Here is a 17,777-nt window from a genome sequence, read left to right on the forward strand (position 1 = left end):
TGGGGAGCTATGCCTTCAGCTCTAGATCTGAATCGCATAACGGCTTCCTGGTTGGTGGTGATGATTGGCATTGCGTCTGCGTGCCAGGAATAGATGTCTTGGTGGTTGCTTTCATTGGTCAGTCGAACCACCTGTGATCAAAGTGCTCTGCTTGGCAGAGGATTTGGCAGCCAATTTTTTGCGTTTTTGCGTTTTTATGTTTTTGCGTTTTTTTTTTTTTTTTTTTTTTTTTTTGTTTAATTCAGCCAGTTTTTGCGTGATAGAGAGCCCTAAGACTCGGTGTGTAAGTTAGAAGCTCGCTCGACGGCTAGGGAAAGGGAGTAAATATTCGGAGTGTATCTACAAGTAACTTACCCAGTGACTGTTGTTTTGCAGTCTTTGCTATCTGTTATTAGTACTGTGTCAAGACAACGAGTACATTTGGTTGTCTTGCAGTTGATAATGCGTATTTATTTACAACGCCTTTAATTGTTTACTATAAAAGGAACTTGTTCTTTCTACTCTTGTGAATTATCAATCACACAATACGATTCTCTTCAGACTTCAGTCTCTTATAAAATGGGCCCCGAATTATAACAGCAACTGCGGTTTACTAGGGCCCAGCTGCAGCCTTAGTTCGAACAAGCTCTAGCAGGCAACTTAGATTGTGATAGTTTGAGCTCGAACTAAGGCCTGGAGCTCCTAAACCCAAACATGAAGTACTGTCGTTCTGATGGATATAGATAAAAGAGGGGGGGATGGGAGGCCTAGGTTCGAATCATAGCATATGATTCGAGGACTGGAAATATTATAGTCACGTCGAGTACGTCGATCCTTGCAATACTAGCGTGTTTTTTTTTTTTTATTATTATCAAAACACGAGATATCTAACTACACGTACACACGCCCTAGTAACGTAGTATCTAGATCTCGAGGTATAAATACAGTGTTATAATAGCCATCACCACCGTTATCTGAGATATTACTGGATCTGAGCTCAATTGGGTAACAGAAACCTTGATTAATTATACTGGTATTATATTAATATTTACGCTATCTACTAAATCTAACTGCCATTGGCTATTCTATCTCATGATCACTCTATATATTACCAGCACGAAGATCATCAAATCCTCAATCTAGAATAAGATCAATGCACGTCGATATCAGATCAATCGCATCAATTAAGAAAAAAAAAACCCTCCATTCATATCGTATTTCGCCTGTATGCCTACGGTACAAAAAAAAAAGAGCCCCAACGAGCCAAGAAAAAAAAATTCCCAATCCAATCCTGCAATGGCAAAGAACATATGTACCCATTATCCCACCTCCGAAAGCGTCACCTCCAGATCCAGTGTTATTTGCCAGCCATCGCAGAAAAGAATCCTATCCCAGACCAATTAGCACACACACCAATAAACCCATTCATCACATGCACCGACAAAAAATACATACCCCCCACATCAGCCATCTACCTCCCAACCCACCTCCTCCCATACACATCCCCCGCCCCATAGTCAACAGTCTGCAAATGCCTCCTCATGCGCAGCGCCTCCGCCTGCTCATGGAGCAGCGCATCCATCCTGACCTCCTCCTCCGTGATCATGATGCCCTCCTGCTTCTGCTCCTTCTTCGCCTCCACCTCCTTCTTCGCCTCCTGCTGGGCAGCAGGATAGTTGTAGGTGTTGTAGACATTATACGTGAGCTGCGGGCCGCCAGCCCCGCCGCCAGCGCCAGCGCCAGCGGGGAACTGCCCGGGCGGGTGGACGATGATCTTGTCGGTGGAGGTGACGGGCGGCGGCGCCTCGATGGTGGTGGCGGCGGCGGCGACGGCGGCGTTGGGGCGCAGGGTCATGGCGTGGGAGGGGTAGAAGTGCCAGACTTGCTTGCCGTCGATGAGTTCTTGGTGCCAGATGCCTTGCGAGGAGGTGGACATCGCCATGGTGGTGATGGGTACTTGTTTTTCTTTTTTTTTTTTTTTGGTGCTGATGATGATGATGATGATGGAGTTGATGGATGGATGGATGGATGTGATGAGTGGTACGTTGTGTGTGGGAGGGGAAGGAGGGAGGGAGGGAAGTGGGAGGAACTGCGGCTTTATAGGTGGGCGGTGAGAGGGTTGCGCATTGAATGCGAGTGACTTGGGGTGATGGAATGGGGTTAGCTTGGGGATAGCCTGCTTTTCGGGAGATTAGAGCAGGGGCAGCAGAGTTGGATTCTCACGCTGGGAAATTGCGGATCGAACTATTTTAGGGTTCTGCGGTACAGACAGGTAGGCTGGGTACACAGAGTACAATTCTAGCTGCGTACGTAGTATGAGTGCTGGTCACAATGTGCTCCAGTGCTCTATGACCATATATATATCACCTCAAAATTGAAGATAGATAGAAACAGATATTCTAGATTCATGTCTATGCATTGCAATTGGGAATGGATATGATACATATATGCATTATACCCGTCGATATCCTCACCCCTGCAGTACAACAACCACTAATAGAAGTAGCCCCCAGTGATAACCCGCCCCCAGTCCTTACGTATAGCCTCACAAGCCCTTCCTCGTGCCTACGATACTCTCAAATACCCGGTGTAAGCCCCCTCTATCATCCGTAAGTCCTCATCTTTAACGATTTTTCCGGCCGAGTGATAGCCTATGATCAGCGACGTTCACGGGAATTTGAGAGGCTGCTCGTGTAGATGGCTTGTTTGATGGTTGATATTTGGTGATTGGTGATGATTTGACACTCTTACTACAGGCAGGTCCTGTGGGTACCAAGTGGGAGGATCGTAAGACGGCTCGGTGGGAGACTTGTGATAACTGATGCAATTGGCCTATATAGCAACACTGAAAGCCACCCCAATGCCGGTATAGCGGTGATAACTCCTGGCTGGTTGGACATCGATTGCGAGTGACGTGCGGTGCTCTGTGAGGACGTCTGGGGCAGGCCACACTCGATAGACACGAGGTTGGGTCTTGGGCGAGGGAACACTTTCATCGACTTGATCCTCGATGGGTAACATGTCGGTGTCTACGAGTTTATGGCAATTAACACTTAAGTTGCAGTTGGCTGGTCTGGGACTCGAGGGATACTCGCGGCTTCTGAGCTTGGGCTTGGATGGTCACGATGGCGCCGGTGCACTGCGAGTTGGTGGGTTTGTCTACGAAGTTCGGGGGTCACGTTTGGAAGGACGAATGTCATAGATGCGAGAATGATTACTTGGATTACATGGTTGAAAATAGATTTTGTTATATACAATAAACAAAATAAAGGAGACTACATAAAAAGCTACAAAAAACTACAATAAAAGAAACATATAAAAAAATTATTAAAAAATTATATTGATAAATTTAAAAAACTATATACAAAAAAAAATATTAAAAAAAAATTAAAAAATTATATTGCAAAAACTATATACAAAAAAAATATTAAAAAAAAATAAAAAATTATATTGATAAATAAATTTAAAAAAACTATATACAAAAAAAATATTAAAAAAAAAAGGGAGGAGGGGAACCTGTCAGATATCCATCCCCACCCACCCCCCCACCCACCCACATGAGGCAGACAAGAGGGGGCAGAGATCATGGCCACCCCTGCCAAAGCAGAGGCAAAGAGGCAATCACTCTAGGATGGGGAGGATGATTCTCATCCCCCAGGCTGGAGTGTCTGGCTCTTTAAAAGAGTTCTGACAAGGCGATTTACTATAGAAAAGATCCTATGAAGTAAAATCGCATGGCGGGAGAAGAAGGGTGTGGGTGAACGCTGCCTTTTATAGATTCGAGAGAAGAGCGCCAAGATGGGCGGCCATGGTGGAGGAGCGGCGAAAGCGCGGCAGGGCATAGGGCTCGAGGGCTCGAGGGCTCGAGGACTCGGCTTGTTGTAGGCTGTGTGTGTTTTACGGGCTTTGGCGGCAGTGTGCAGCTCTCGGTGCGCATTCCCCGGCCACTCTGCGGGTCTGCACGCTTGGAATTTCTCTGAGCAGACAACAGCACCGAGTGACGGCTCATGATGCACCACACATCCGCACTTCACAGCGCTCGTCCACGGGCACACTCACTGGAGTTGATCAAGGTTTATAATTATTGCAAACAAAGCGAGCTCCTAGACGATTGCAACAAAAACACAACGCTCGCTAACAAACAAAAACATCCAGACACGCTCAACGGCTACAGACATCCAGACACGCTCAACGGCTGCAGACTCAGACATCCCACTTGGCCACCAAGTCGCTCGGCACCGGCCCGGGTGTCCCCTCCGTCCTCTTGTACACCTTCACGCCCTCGTCCTCCTTCCCGCTCGTAAACACAAGCGTTGCGCGCCTCCCCTCCATGCCCTCGACCACCGTGCGGATCCGTGCCAGCAGCACCAGGTACCGCTTCAGCACCGCCTCGTTCTCGTCCTCCCACTCGCGCAGCAGCGGGCCCGTCTCGATCTTCTCGACCTTCTCGAAGCTCCCCGCCCGCTGGTAGCCGATGAAGAGGTGCGGCGTCTGCGAGAAGAAGACCTGCGGGATTGCGCGCAGCATCATTGCCGGCGCGGAGTTCTCGCTGCAGGTCTTGATGCCGACGATGGACTCGTGCGGGTAGAGCGGCGTCAGGCTCTTGTGGGCTTCGATGGCGACTGCAAAGATCAGTATCTCTCCATGCATACACTCCCAAAAGTTCGGATGGCTATATAACTAAAAAAATGAAATGACTTACTCGTAGTCTTGACTCTGTTCAGCGTCAGCTTCGACAGGCCCTCGATAAACTCCTTCTCGAGCCAATCATCCGCCTTCTTCGCCTGCGGGCTCAAAGGCTTCCTCCTCACCGCCTGCCCCACCCCCTTCACCTCCTTCGCCCTCTCCGCCTTCTCCGCCTTCTCCGCCTTCTCCGCCTTCTCCCTCTCCGCCTTCTCCCGCTCCGCCTTCTCCCTCTCCTTCCTCTCCCTCCTCTCCCTCTCCCCCGCACTCGCCCCCGCACTCGCCCTCACCTCCGCCGCCCTCCTCCTCTCCTGCCTCCTCATCTCCACCCGCTCCCTCTCCGCCCAAAACCGAAACTCCGCCAACGACTGCGTAATCGCGTCCCCGTGGTACCGCACCAGGAACCGCATCCCGCCCATCACATACTCCACCACCCGGTGGTGGCTCTGCAGCTCCCCCTCATCCATCACCGCCTCCTCCCCCGCATCGCCGAACCGCGTGAAGCGGTTCAGGAACTGGTACCCCCACCCCATAAACTTGCCCTCGGGTATAAACTCGGCACTGTGCGTCTCCCACCGCGACAGCAGCATGCTCGGCCGCGTCCCGTCCCCACCGCCCATGATGTCAACATCAATCCTTGCCTCCTTCGGCGGGTCCATACCGAACGGCGGGCGCCCATCCCGCCGGACACCACCCCGATACCCCAGCCCCGCGCCGCGCCCGCGCATGCCGCCGCCGCCGGCGCCGGCGCCTACAGACTCGGGGTGCCGGTCGCGCCACGGGGGGCTCGACCTATAGCCACCTCTAGCCTCCCCGCCCCCGCCTCGGCCCCTGCCGTCGCCCTCACGGCGGACCGGCGTCGTCGTCGTCGTCGTCGGCGGCGGCGGCGGCTTCACCTCGCCGCGCACAAACTTGAACAGCTTCAGCAGGCTGCTGCGGTCCGTGACGACGTCCACGCCGCGGATCTCGTAGTCGGGGCGGTGCGTGTAGACGGCGCGCAGCAGCGGGCGCAGCGGCGTGCCCGGCGAGAAGTACTCGTTCTGGTGGATCATGCGGAAGCCCGTGTCGGGCGGGAGCTTCACGGGCAGCTGCGGGGGGTTCCAGCAGGAGGGGTAGCCTGGTCCGCGTCTCTTGTATCAGCCGTTGCTTTCTACCAGGCGGAGCGGGGGGGGAAGGGGATAAGGGGGAAGGAAGGGGACAAACCGGGAACAATGATCTTGAGGCGCTTGCCCGGCCCGTAGACCCAGTTGTACGAGGCGACGGTCTCGAAGGCGCTCGGGTGCAGGTCCGTCTTCTTGATTGCGGCGAGCGCGGGGTCGGCCGCGGTGGGCACGCGGATGATGGAGGAGAGGGTTGTGGCGCCGTCGAGCAGCGTGCGCGGCGTGTCGGGCTCGAACGGCGTGGGGCCGATGCCGGAGATGAAGCGGCTGTTTGCCATTGCGAGGCTACAGTAAGGGCAAGAGAAGAAGAAGCAGCAGCAGGATGAGGAGGAGCAGGAGGAGGGGGAGGGGGGGAGCGAGATGGACTTGTGGGGTTTCTCGCCGCGGGGGATGGGAGGTGGGGAGCGGGGGGTTATATATGGTAGTCTCTGTCTACCATGGCTAGAGTATAGGCTACATATGAGAGTCACTCGCCGGCCATGCAGACAGTATAGGCAGACTGATGATGCGCTCCCCCTTCTTCTCCTCCCTTCCATTGCTGCGCTGTCCAAGGCTGAATTGTGTTTCTATTCACCATCACTCGATGTTCAACACTGCTAACTATCAGGCAAGCAACATTAACCTCGAGGTCGAGATTCAGGCAAGCAACGTTACACCGCAACGGCGCATCCCGCTGCAGCTATCGCCAGCTATCGCCAGCTATCGGTTGGTCGACAGCGGGGGTCCCGCCGTCCGCCTTGTCTTGCCCTGCCGATGAAACAGCTCACCCCGCAGTCTCTGCCTGCCCCCCCCCCCCGATGATCATTGGCCGGTGCGGTGCGTGGGGTTTGTGATGGCCGAGTGATAGCCTGTGGATGGGCTGTAACCCTAACCCTACTCTCACTCACGCGCTCAGCTCACTTGTTTGTTCGTTCAGGAAACGCGGATTGATACAACGACGACAATTGCAATAAAATACAACCCCTATCATACCTACGACACAAACAGCAATACGAAAAGACAGAAAAAAAAGGACGAAAAAAGGAAAAAAATAAGCAGAGAAATAAATGCTCGTCAATCCAACCCCGAACAAGGACATGTGTTCCATCGCTACGTAAAAGTAAAAAAAAAAAAAAATATCATGCCCTCAATCCAATCCAATTCCCATTGATAAGTCCCACACACAAATTAATGCTTTCCTCGTCACAGTCCCCCCCCTAATCCCCAACAGCGTATCAACGTCCTACAGCTCATACACAATTACGTCTCGTTCATTACACCGTCCACCGCCTAGAGCTCGAGCCCAGACAGATACTTCGCCGTCTCCGCGCCCAGCTCCATAAGCTCGGTACCATTACGGTGATGGCGGTGATGCTTCTCCATCGCCGCACGATACTACACATCAAGACCCCATTAGCTCCTCACACTCACTGACCAAAAGAAAAAGGATATAGAAAGCAGTATCAAAACCCACCTGGAACGCAAAATTGACCGCCAACGCCACCGCCAGCGCCACACATACCACCACCGGTCCCAGCGCATTATTAAAATCCTTGCCCGAGCGCTCCCGAATCAGCTTCGAGCGCCACATATACATGCCGTACCCCCACCCCGCCGCAAAGACCGCAATGCACGTATACACCAGCGCCAGCCACCTCGCGATAACGTTATGCGGGCCCGCGGCGTTATACAGCCCGATACTCAAACTCGCGAGCAAGATCGAAACATGCTGCCACTTCAGGAACGTTCGTTGATTGGCAAGCCACACCTTTGCCTCGACCTGCACGGGCCCCGAGTGCATGATGAGGGTCCCCGGCTTCTGCACGCCCGGCGGGAGCTTGACTGCTGCGCGGTGGGCGTGGCCGTAGCGCGAGGTCGAGAAGGTCGGGAAGAGGTTACGCAGGCCGGCGATGGTCGCGACGGTCGTAGGCTTATCTTCGTCGTCCGTGCCCGTGTCGTCCTCGTCCTCGTCCGTGTCCTCGCTGTTCACCTCTACGACGTCCTCCTGCGGCTGCTTCTTGCCTGCGCCGCCGGCCTGCATGATCATCGGGAAGCGGCGGTCCGCGTTTGGCGGCGTCTGGCTGTATCCGCCGGCAGCGCTGCGTGGCGCGCCGGCGCGGCCGCCAAAGTCGCGGGCGCCGGGGATGAAGCTGCCGACGATTGTCTCGTCCTCGATCTGCTTTTTGGCCTTCTCCTGCTCGGCCTCCCAGGCCTGCTTGGGGTCCTGGCGGATGTCCTTGTCCAGCTCGCTGAGCCAGAAGGGGAAGCTGTTGACGTGGTCGTCAAAGAGGACGGCGACGCCGTGCGCAAACTTGCTGAAGCGCGGCGCGCTCTTGATGAGATGCGAGTTCATGAGGTCCTGGACCCACTCCTTGCTGCGCCCGCGGAGCGCCGACTCGAGCACCTTGATCTCGAGCAGCGCGTACGGGAAGCGCGAGATCTCGCCCTTGCGCAGCCCGTTGAACGGGTACTCCATCTGCGCGTCGTCAATGTCCTGTCTGTGCCAGTCCTCGGGGTCCCTGCAGGGGCGCTCCAGGTCCAGCGAGTCCTCCCTGATGAGCGCGAGGTCGGTGTCGAGCGACACTCGGATGCGGTCGTCGCCGGGGATCTGGAAGGCGGTGCGCGTGTAGACGGCGCGCATGACGGGCTCGAGGTTCTTCTCCTTGATGAAGGCCTGGAGCGACTCGACGAGGGCCTCGTAGCGGTTGACGTCCTCGCTCTTGTTGCCGCGGTCCTTCATCTTTTGGATGTTCTTCTCCATGGAGTAGGAGCCGTTGATGAAGTCCTTGACGTACTTTTCCTTGATGACGATGCGCTCCTCGATTGCGCCCTCAGAGTCGTTCTCTGCAGCACCGCCCTTGAGCGTCTTGCGCTCAATGCTGATGTCGGGCTTCTGTGAAAGCTGGCCATACCAGCGGAGACGGAGCGAGGCGGCTTCGGGTGTCTTTGAGATCTTGTCAGTGTAGAGTGAGAACTTGGGGTTGTCAAAGTACAGAGAGTTGATCGTTGGGTCACGGCGATTGGCCTCAATCTCCTTCGAGGGCTGCGGGTTATAGATCAGAATGGGGAGACGGCGCTGGATGAACGTCTTGACCTCGGCAACATTGCTCGGGTGCACCCAGAACTTGTGCGAGGTGTATTTTCGGTGGCCAGCCTGTGGGCCGGACGCAACTGAGGACGCACGGGTCTGGCCGGGTCCGTCTTTCAGGTTCTCACGGATAAAAGTGTCCATGGCCGAGAGTCTGCAAACATGTAAACAATTGGGAACTGTGTGTGCTGGGAACCGCAAATCATCACGTGAAGAGATATAGAGATATATTGCTCACCTGTACAACAGCGGGCTGTAGTCCTCCTTGTTGAACTCTAATGCACTCAGCCTGACCTGCAGCAGCGGGCGAATCTTGTACTCCCCCACGCCCGAGCTCGCCTTGCCCTTCCCCTTGCCCTTCTGCTGCTGCTGGGGCGCCCCTCTCGGGCGACGATCGTGCTTCTTCGCCGCCTTCAAGAAACCCGTGAAATTGACCCTGGAAAACACCTTGAGCTCGTCAATGTCGCTCGTGATTGCGTCCAGCTCGTCCAGCGTCTGCTTGAGCAGCTTCTGCTTCTCATCCTCGCTAATCTCCTCCTTCTTGTCGTCACCCGAGGCCGCCGAGAGTTTTTCCATGCGGGCCTCGAGCTTTGCCGTGCGCTCCTTGAGCTGGTCGCCCATCATGCGCTGGAAGTTGTTGACCTTCTCGAGCTGCACGTTGATGAGCTCCTCGACGAACACGGACTCGTCGTTCTCGGTCCAGGGACGGCCCTCGTAGCTCTCGTCGGTGCGGGAGGTGGGGCCGCGTTCCGAGTCGCTGTCGTCGCCCTCGTGCAGCAGACGCTTGAGCTTTGCATAGTCAATGTAGTAGTCGCGCCATGGCGCGTAGATTGACGACTGGAGGGTTTTGCCGAAACGCATCTTTGGTGTGTGGTTGTGGTGGTGGTTGGGTTAGTATGTAGTTAGTAGTGGTGGTATTAATAGGACTGATGATCCCTTCGATCCTTCCTGTCAGTAGTGAGAGAGGAATTGACCGTGCAGAGGGAGAGGAGAGGAAGAGGGAGAGGGAGTAGGAGAGAAAAGAGAAGAGAGAGAAGAAGAGAAGAGGTAGGTGGTCAATCGAGGGTTTTTACCGCTCGATGGGTGTGGTGGTGGTTGTAATGGCCGATATGATATGTTAAGTCGGCCACTCCAGATCGAGGGTGCTCCAACCTACTCTACGTTCTTGCTGCTGCTGGCTGTGAGACAATTAGCCAATCGCACGTACAACCCGCGTCACTTTCGTCGGGAGAAAGTGCTAAACTCAGTTGTAGAAAAAGCCCGGCTGTCCCGTTCCTTGGCTAAAAGAAAATCAATCAATCGCGATGACCGCTGCTAGCCTCTTCTTGTTCTTCTTTTTGCTCTTTCCTCGCTCCTCTCGTCTCGTTTCTTACTTAGGTCGTGTGCTCGCTTGCTAGACTCGCGGGCAGAGTGAGGAGAGCAGACAGACCTCCACCGCCAATCAAGCAAGGGTTCAGGGTTACATCAGTCGGGGAAACCAGGGCTTGGCTGCTGCTTAAAAAGAAACGCTCACGACAATTTTTTTTTCCACCCTTTGCTTCACCTCCAACCCCCACCGACACCGCAAACTCTCACCATGCAGGGACGACCACGACCATCATCACCATGTCACCATCACCGCCAAACATCGGCCAAACTAACCCACTAATAAAGGTATTTACAATTCCGCCTTCTTCTCCCCCTCACACAGCACAATTGCCCACTCCTCCCCCTCGAAATGATGACTTCTGGCATTTGGCTTTAGTTCGTTGTCACCTTTCTGGTGGTCCTCGACAATGATGAAAAACAACCGCTACCTTAATAACTTTGTCTGATCATTAACACTTCCTCATCCCATTCCCCCCCCCCCCCCCCCCAAATACTCGCTGCAAAATAACATTTTGATGAATCAAAATTGCTAACTCAGCGATTCAGAACAGGAAAAAAAAACCTTTCTAGATACACTACCTGGGTACCTCCACCATACAATACCATCGGCAATGGCGGCCTCTGCACATCGACTGCACGCCATATATAGATCAATTAATAATAAAAAAATGTTTTACAAAAAAAAAAACCTCTCTTCTCTTCGCTCGCCGTGATCGTGAAAACCCATGCCCATGCCCGTATCCATCCGTGACACCCAAAAATAGATTTTGTAGGCCCTCAATTGAATTGAGCTTTCCAATTTGCAATGCGCCGTGCTTTCCTTCTCCTCCTCTGTGATATAAAAAAAAATGATGGGCCATAAACGAAACAGGCCTATGTACTTTCTCGCTGCACCGCAAAAAAGAAAAAATCAAAAGTGAAAAATTTTGCCTGCGGAAAAAATCACAATCTGTAATTAAAGATAACGCCCTCCCCTCCCCTCCCCCCAGCCAGTCCAGCGATAATGGGGGAAATGCAATCAACCTGATACTCTCTACCATGCATCACCATCACCGGTCAAGGCTATTTAGTGCCCGAATTGAGCAATTGCAAGACCGCCCATCACATTAAAAAGAGGCGATCATTCTCAAGGCCCTCACATGCGCGTAAAGATGGAAAAAGGTCGTGTGCGTGTGCGACCTGAAAACCTCCTCACCGACACATGATACCGATAGTAGACTGTAGCGGTAACGTACCCCGCACAGCAACGAGAAAGGGCAAAAAGCAAAAGATATGATTTCGCCCGGGCTCGAACCGGGGACCACAAGTGTGTTAGACTTGTGTGATAACCAACTACACCACGAAACCATACATCAGAACAGTATCCGTTACGGTTCTTATACAGAATAATTAACTTAACTCTAGCTCCATATTACGGTCGCAGAACATCCCGCGCACAGGGAATTCTGGTGGTTTTGCCTCAATTGCGTTATACTCAACCATCTAGGCAATTGATCGCTAGAATTCAAAGCGGGTATGTACCCTGTTGTTAGAGATTCCAAGAGCGGGCATCAGGCATCAGGCATCAGGCATCCGCCCGGGGAACACGGCTAGCAAGTGCGGTGACATGACCGCCCTTCAAAAAACATTCACCAACCAAACCCATCCTATTCAAACCAAACTTACCAAACCACAAAAAAGAACTATAAAAGTAAACCCAAAAAAAAAACAGAATGGAAAAAACGACCCCCCCCCCCCCCCCCCCAAAATGAAACATAATGGATCACAGAATATCACTCGATTCCTGGTTCCCGCCACCGGAAACCTATGGATACATATTGCTTTTTCTCGCCGTAACCACCCACTTCTGGATTTGGATTGCTTTTAGAAAAGACTTCATAATTGGAAAGCGTTTGTGCTCCGCTATACAAAGACTCAATAGGGCTCTGTCTATGATTCTCCAGCGGCCCTGTTTTGTCCGTTCGGTCATATCTTCCAGAGTGCTCTTCGACCCTACTGCCGCCATAAATAAGTACTATTAAAGATATCCATGATCAGTAGCTCTTCAACCTGCTCTAGCGCTCCGTATCTTACCTTTGGGCGCATCACGCGCGCAATTCCTCTCAAAGTCAATAATCGATAGACGCTCCAAAAGTCAATGATCATTTTACCACTTCTTCATCCTAGCTGCAGTAACAGTGGTCACCACCCACCGTGATGCAACGCAGTTCTCAACATGTTCTGTACCCAGAAGAGAAGAGCGCTATCACGCGCAGTCCGAAATAGACACGAGTGACGAGCGGTCATATATACATGTATGTACTAAAAACGGACATCCGAGCAACTGAATAAATCCCCCCGGCCCCGGTGCCCATCCCCGCGTGGCTGATCTTACCTACCTGGCCGCGGAGCTAGATAGGCCTATAATTCTACTCTGGAGGGACCTGTTCTAGTGGTTATCGGCGGTGGCTGGCTATGGCTGACACCGACACGTTTAATTTCCCTGAGGGTTGTGCTAAATTGGGCATTCTAGATGGAGGGTTTAAGCTATTGGTAAGGGCTATTGGGGCGTTCGGCCCTCTCCCGAGGGAAATGGGCTCTCGGCCTTTCCCTGGACTGCGAGCGTGCTCATCCTGCAGGTAACGATAATAGTTGGGCGCCTTCTCCACCGCCAGAAAATATTGTATGATAAAATAGAAGGTCCCTCTGCGCGATTCGCTATAGTAAGTCTCGGTGATTGCCAATCTGGGACGAGCTTAAGACAGCTTATTCTACTTCAATGGCTTGCCATCCCTTCACTATGAAGCACGCTCGGCAGCAGGACGAAGAAACCACCAATGTAGGTGTATGTGGGCTGGGACTGACTAAACATTTTGATATTTGTGTACCACCGCCCCATTTCCCCTAACCAAAACACAAGAAGCACCGCAGAAAACCAAACCAAACCATTCGGAAGACAGAGATACGATGCAGAGCCACAGACAGAAAGAAAAGGCCCGCTTCTCCGAGAGGCAAGCAACTCGCAAGAATCCAAGAGAGAGAAGAGGAAATACGGCAACAAAAAGGGTACCAGATTCGTATCTCATAAAGAAGCAGAAGAAAGACGACTAAAAGTAACCAAACCCTGCAACGCGCAGAGAAAAAAGAAAGGACGCAAACCCCATGGACCCCACCCAGCTAGGAAAAGTTGAAAAAGAAATCGACTCCCTGAAACACGTAAACCCGTTATCAACCCCCGTATCATACAGAATAAGAGAAGGCACCCTGTGCATATGACGAGAACCCGACATGGCAGATAATTTACTCGACCTGCCCAGATCCCATCTGATACATTGCCGTCTTAACCCTCTCCCTAACATCCAACTCAGAATCCTTTAACATTCCTTCCAAGCTCTTGTCGAATCCAAGCCTCACCAATTGCTGGATACGGCCCCTAACCTCCTCCTCCTCGGGGCTATCTGCCTTGTCGACCCAGGTCAGATTGATAACAATCCAAGCAAGGCCAGTCCTGACATTCGGAAGACGATGGTTCCACAGGCTAGAGAGAAGCTTTAATAGCTCCGTTCTTTCGGCCAAGATTTGTCGGTGGCTCGATGCCCCAGCAGCGATGTGAACAAGGATGTATACAATAGAGCTTACAACTTCCCCTGGTGGCAGGGCAAGGGTAGATCCGCTCCCGTTCCGAAACTTTACGTTCCGTGGCCTAAGCTTATCCTCCAACATCTCAAAAAGACGATTCTCGCCCATACGCTCAAACAAAAGATCAATCATCTGAGTGCGGTCCTTGTTGCAAATGAAGTTTCTGATAAAGTCCAAGCCTTGTTCCTGCATTGCGATGCTCTGCTTTCTTCTCATGGTGATTTCCTCCGGCTCCCTCCGTTCGAGCTGTGCCATAACCAAGGCAGCTTTTGGCGGGAGCTTCCGAGCTTTAGACCTCGCTCTTTCTTCCGGAGCGTCGTAAAATTCTTCGTCTGATCTCCTATGGGCTAGTTTCCTCAGATCACCGATACTATCTTCCATCGCGCCCACATCGGCTTCACCCTCCTCGACCTCAGCCATATCTTCGTCCTCGACTGATTGATCACCAACACCATCAGTGCTGATAACCTTGATGAACCATTCAATCCCCAGTCCTTCAAAACATTTCCTTTTTACTCCACTCTCGGCATCAAGAATCAGATGCTTCAAAGCCCAAAGCGCGTTTAGCCTCAGCGATGCGTTATCACTCTTAGCGTGTGTGCATAGTATATCCATGACACCAGCATCAACTATTGGCTGCCTCATCGGCGAAAAGTCTAGCAACAGATTACAAACAGCGGCAGTAGATGCGACGCGGACCTCGATATCCTCGTGACGCAAAAGCGTAAATAGGGGCATCGCGACTCCGGCATCAATTAAAGAAGTTCGGAGAATTGAGACTGATCGAGAGAGAGATTGTACGACACCACAAGCGGCAATAAGAACAGCAGGTGGATTACCCTCCCCTGTATTGTTTTCTTGAGAAGCAGGAGCACCGGGAATAGGCTCCAAAGGCTTCATGGAAGAGACTACCATAGGGATTACCCCTGCCTCAATGATTGTTTTGCGGTAATCGTCCTTGAAAAGTGCCAGACTTGCCAAACACCTCATTGTACCCTCCTTAACTTTCATGCGATGAGAGATCTCTGGCCTATTCCGCCTGTGTTTCTCTGTCTCTTCGGATTCAATCGAGTCTCCATTTGCGACGCCATTAACTGAGGAAGATGGGGACTCAGTCGCTTTCCGTAGCATAAGAGCTAATTTCTTGATAGCCAAGGCATCAACGGCAGCCTTCTGCATCTCCGGACTATCCATGACTAGCCTTGAAAGAATAGCTGGCGCCCTTTCCTGAATGATCCACTTTTGTCGAGTTTCGGCGTCCACCCCGCCAACACCGACACCCACCTTTACAAGCATATCCTCTTCGTTAAGAAGCCTCACCAAAACTGGCAATACCAATAACACCAATATATGCGTCATCTTCTTGCTAATAAGGGACACTTTGAAAAGGTTTGTCAAAACAGCAGTGGCCATCAATCTCGTGAAAGAATCCCCTGAACGAACTTGAGAAATCAGCCAGAGAATTACCGGCGATTCCTCAATCTCTATATCCACTTCTGAGCCACCAGAAATAGATTCAAGATTTGATGCTCGAAGAATTGGGTCTTCTGCATCGGTGGTTTCCGCACGCTGACGAAGAGGAGTATCGCCTCCTGTTGAGGATTCTGAATCGTCAGTCCCAGCTCCGGATCCAAGAAGCATAGACTGAGCCTCTGCAACTCCGATAGAATGATTGGGATGATGATGATAGTGCTGCGTGTTGTAGTGATGGAGCGATGAATAATCCGCAGATCCTTGGCTGGCAGCAGAAAGAGGTGGAAAATGAGCAGAAGATGGAGTAAGTGGAGGGAATGCGGAAGGTGTGATGAGCAGTTGTGGAGGCTGAATTATGGAGCTTGAAGAAGACTTCTGTTGAGGAAGCTTTATAGATGTTGTTGATCCAGGCAAAGAATCACTATGCTTACTTGACATGGAGGATTTAGCTTCCGCTGCGTTGGAGGTTAGCGTAGATGGCGGGAAAATTGCTGTTAAAGCCGGTGAAAATAGAAACTCCAAAGAACGAAGTTTCGAATTTTTTATTATGACCGAGATAGCATCAAGTATTGGGGCTAGTTTTGCGCCTTGGGGAGCTGGAGGCGGTATGTCAGGCTCCCCACGACCTTTCGACGGTTTTTGAGTAGCCTTCCATGAAACAACAAAGGATCCCAGCCTTGCACTCAAAGCATCCAGCACTCCTGTTTCAACGAGTAATTTTTCATGGGTCCCTTCCTGAGATAAGCTGTTCCCGCCACTATCAATGATCCTCGCAGGATCGTACCGGCCACACGACTTTGCAATTAACGATGAAGCAAGACAAATTTGCTGCTGCACAGCAGAAGATGGGGAAGTCTGGGAGATAATTTTGCAAATATTCCTCAACACTTCGGGAGTGTACAGCGCTGCGGCAATTGCATAGGATGGGCTTTCTGATGAGGACGCTGTGTCGAGAATAGTGTTCAAGGTTCGAAGGGAGCAGTGAACGAGTTTGGAGGGATTGTAGGACGGATTGAGCGAAGCTATCAGAGGAGCAAGGGCTTGCGAGAAAAGCAAATGGGAAATGTGTGCTTCGCCGCCTGTAGGTTGTTCATGAAGCTCAGCGATGGACCACATAAAAGGAAAGGACACGGAGCAATTCACGTGGCAACGAAAGGTACAGTCCAGTGAGATTGAAGGCTTGATATTGAAAAGGAATTCCTACCATACGCCAAACTTCCTATAGCAATCCCAGCTTCAACCCTCGCATCACCCCAAGCTTCATCCGTTGTTCTAGTACCACCTTCCAGAATCTTCACAAGCGGGGGAACAATTCCCAAACGCACAAATAGTTCCTTCTTCTGATCGTGGCCGATGAGTTCATGCTTGAGTCGTTTCAGAGCAGTAACTACAGATTGAGGCTGTGAGAGCGACAGATTCGAGAGCTGCGAGAGGAGGGCGAGAGCCGTAGATTCCTCTTCCGAGTGAGTCATGATGATGATGTGGATGGTTGATGGGGTGTTCTGCGGGGTGTTGGAGGGGGGGTACGGCGGTGAGTTATGGAGCGAAGCAGCAGAGGTAGTCGTTGTCGTATGTAGCTGTCGTGCGAGGTGCCGGGTGGTGCGATCAACAAGACTTTAAAATAAGTGAGAAAAGAAAGTTATTGGAGAAGGATCCGTGGCGAGAGATTGTTGGAAGAGTTGAATAATTGATGAATCGATTTATGTAGCGATTAAGATAGGTGTATGTGGGGGGTGGGGTTGGCTGATGAAGTTATTACTTACCTCTCTCTCTTTTTTTGGAGGGGGAATATGATCGGAAATTAAGAATTTTCGGCGATGTGGAGAGAGGTGAAAGCAAGCTTTCGGTCGGAAGTGTTATGTAACCTTGTGTTGCGTGAGCAGTTGCCTAACGTGCTGAGCACGCACGCACGCAGTGTGTTCAGAGCAACACCCACACACATCGACGGTAACGCAAAGGCCGCCGGCTGTGCCCTGCCCGCCGCCGCTCCCCAGGTACCGGATCTTCGCAGCCCGTGCGCAATCTGTGTACCCCTCTTTCTCTCAGCTTAGCACCCCTCACTTTTTTGCTAGTAGTAGCACTCGGAGGTTTCGTCCGATCAACAAGAGCATGCGAGGCAGACAGGAAGACAGGGTGGGCTAGTCGATAAAGGGATCTTTGACTCGCCAACACTCCCAAGAAACTACAGAGGGTCCAATCGTGATAGGAGGATATACTCGTGGTGTCCTATCACTCGGAAGGTGTGCTTTGTCAATCGATTGAAATCAGCAGTGCAGAGTGTCCTGGCAATATTTGCCCCCAACACGAGTGCATGTGCTGAGCCGCTTGTCCCACTGACCGCTAGGATGGGATTCAAGTGTTACATTGGCTTGGATTCGTTGAGATAGTTCGTCTTTGAGAGTTGTCGTGGTGCTGTACTCTTCCGCCGG

At 51.8% G+C, this 17,777-nt stretch overlaps 4 protein-coding genes across 4 annotated transcripts; all 4 read right to left on the bottom strand.

Annotated features, from left to right (window-relative positions):
* Positions 1-1,298: 1,298 nt before the first annotated feature.
* Positions 1,299-1,921, bottom strand: H6S33_010262 (uncharacterized protein; the record flags this gene model as incomplete). The annotated part of the gene is made up of 2 exons (XM_044841628.1): positions 1,299-1,365; positions 1,467-1,921. 2 exons carry the CDS (start codon positions 1,919-1,921, stop codon positions 1,299-1,301), a joined length of 522 nt encoding a protein of 173 aa, XP_044697405.1.
* A 2,261-nt stretch (positions 1,922-4,182) lies between these two features.
* On the bottom strand, positions 4,183-6,100 carry H6S33_010263 (uncharacterized protein; the record flags this gene model as incomplete). The annotated part of the gene is made up of 3 exons (XM_044841629.1): positions 4,183-4,601; positions 4,682-5,779; positions 5,866-6,100. The coding sequence occupies 3 exons, from the start codon at positions 6,098-6,100 to the stop codon at positions 4,183-4,185; spliced, it is 1,752 nt and encodes a 583-aa protein (XP_044697406.1).
* A 991-nt stretch (positions 6,101-7,091) lies between these two features.
* H6S33_010264 (uncharacterized protein) lies at positions 7,092-9,750 on the bottom strand (the record flags this gene model as incomplete). Its single annotated transcript, XM_044841630.1, has 3 exons — positions 7,092-7,196; positions 7,276-9,043; positions 9,128-9,750. The coding sequence occupies 3 exons, from the start codon at positions 9,748-9,750 to the stop codon at positions 7,092-7,094; spliced, it is 2,496 nt and encodes an 831-aa protein (XP_044697407.1).
* A 3,786-nt stretch (positions 9,751-13,536) lies between these two features.
* H6S33_010265 (uncharacterized protein) lies at positions 13,537-16,820 on the bottom strand (the record flags this gene model as incomplete). Its single annotated transcript, XM_044841631.1, has 2 exons — positions 13,537-16,427; positions 16,553-16,820. The coding sequence occupies 2 exons, from the start codon at positions 16,818-16,820 to the stop codon at positions 13,537-13,539; spliced, it is 3,159 nt and encodes a 1,052-aa protein (XP_044697408.1).
* Between the last annotated feature and the right edge of the window lie 957 nt (positions 16,821-17,777).

Source organism: Morchella sextelata, assembly GCF_020137385.1.
Source record: "Morchella sextelata strain SCLS chromosome Unknown scls_4, whole genome shotgun sequence".
Taxonomy (NCBI): domain Eukaryota; kingdom Fungi; phylum Ascomycota; class Pezizomycetes; order Pezizales; family Morchellaceae; genus Morchella; species Morchella sextelata.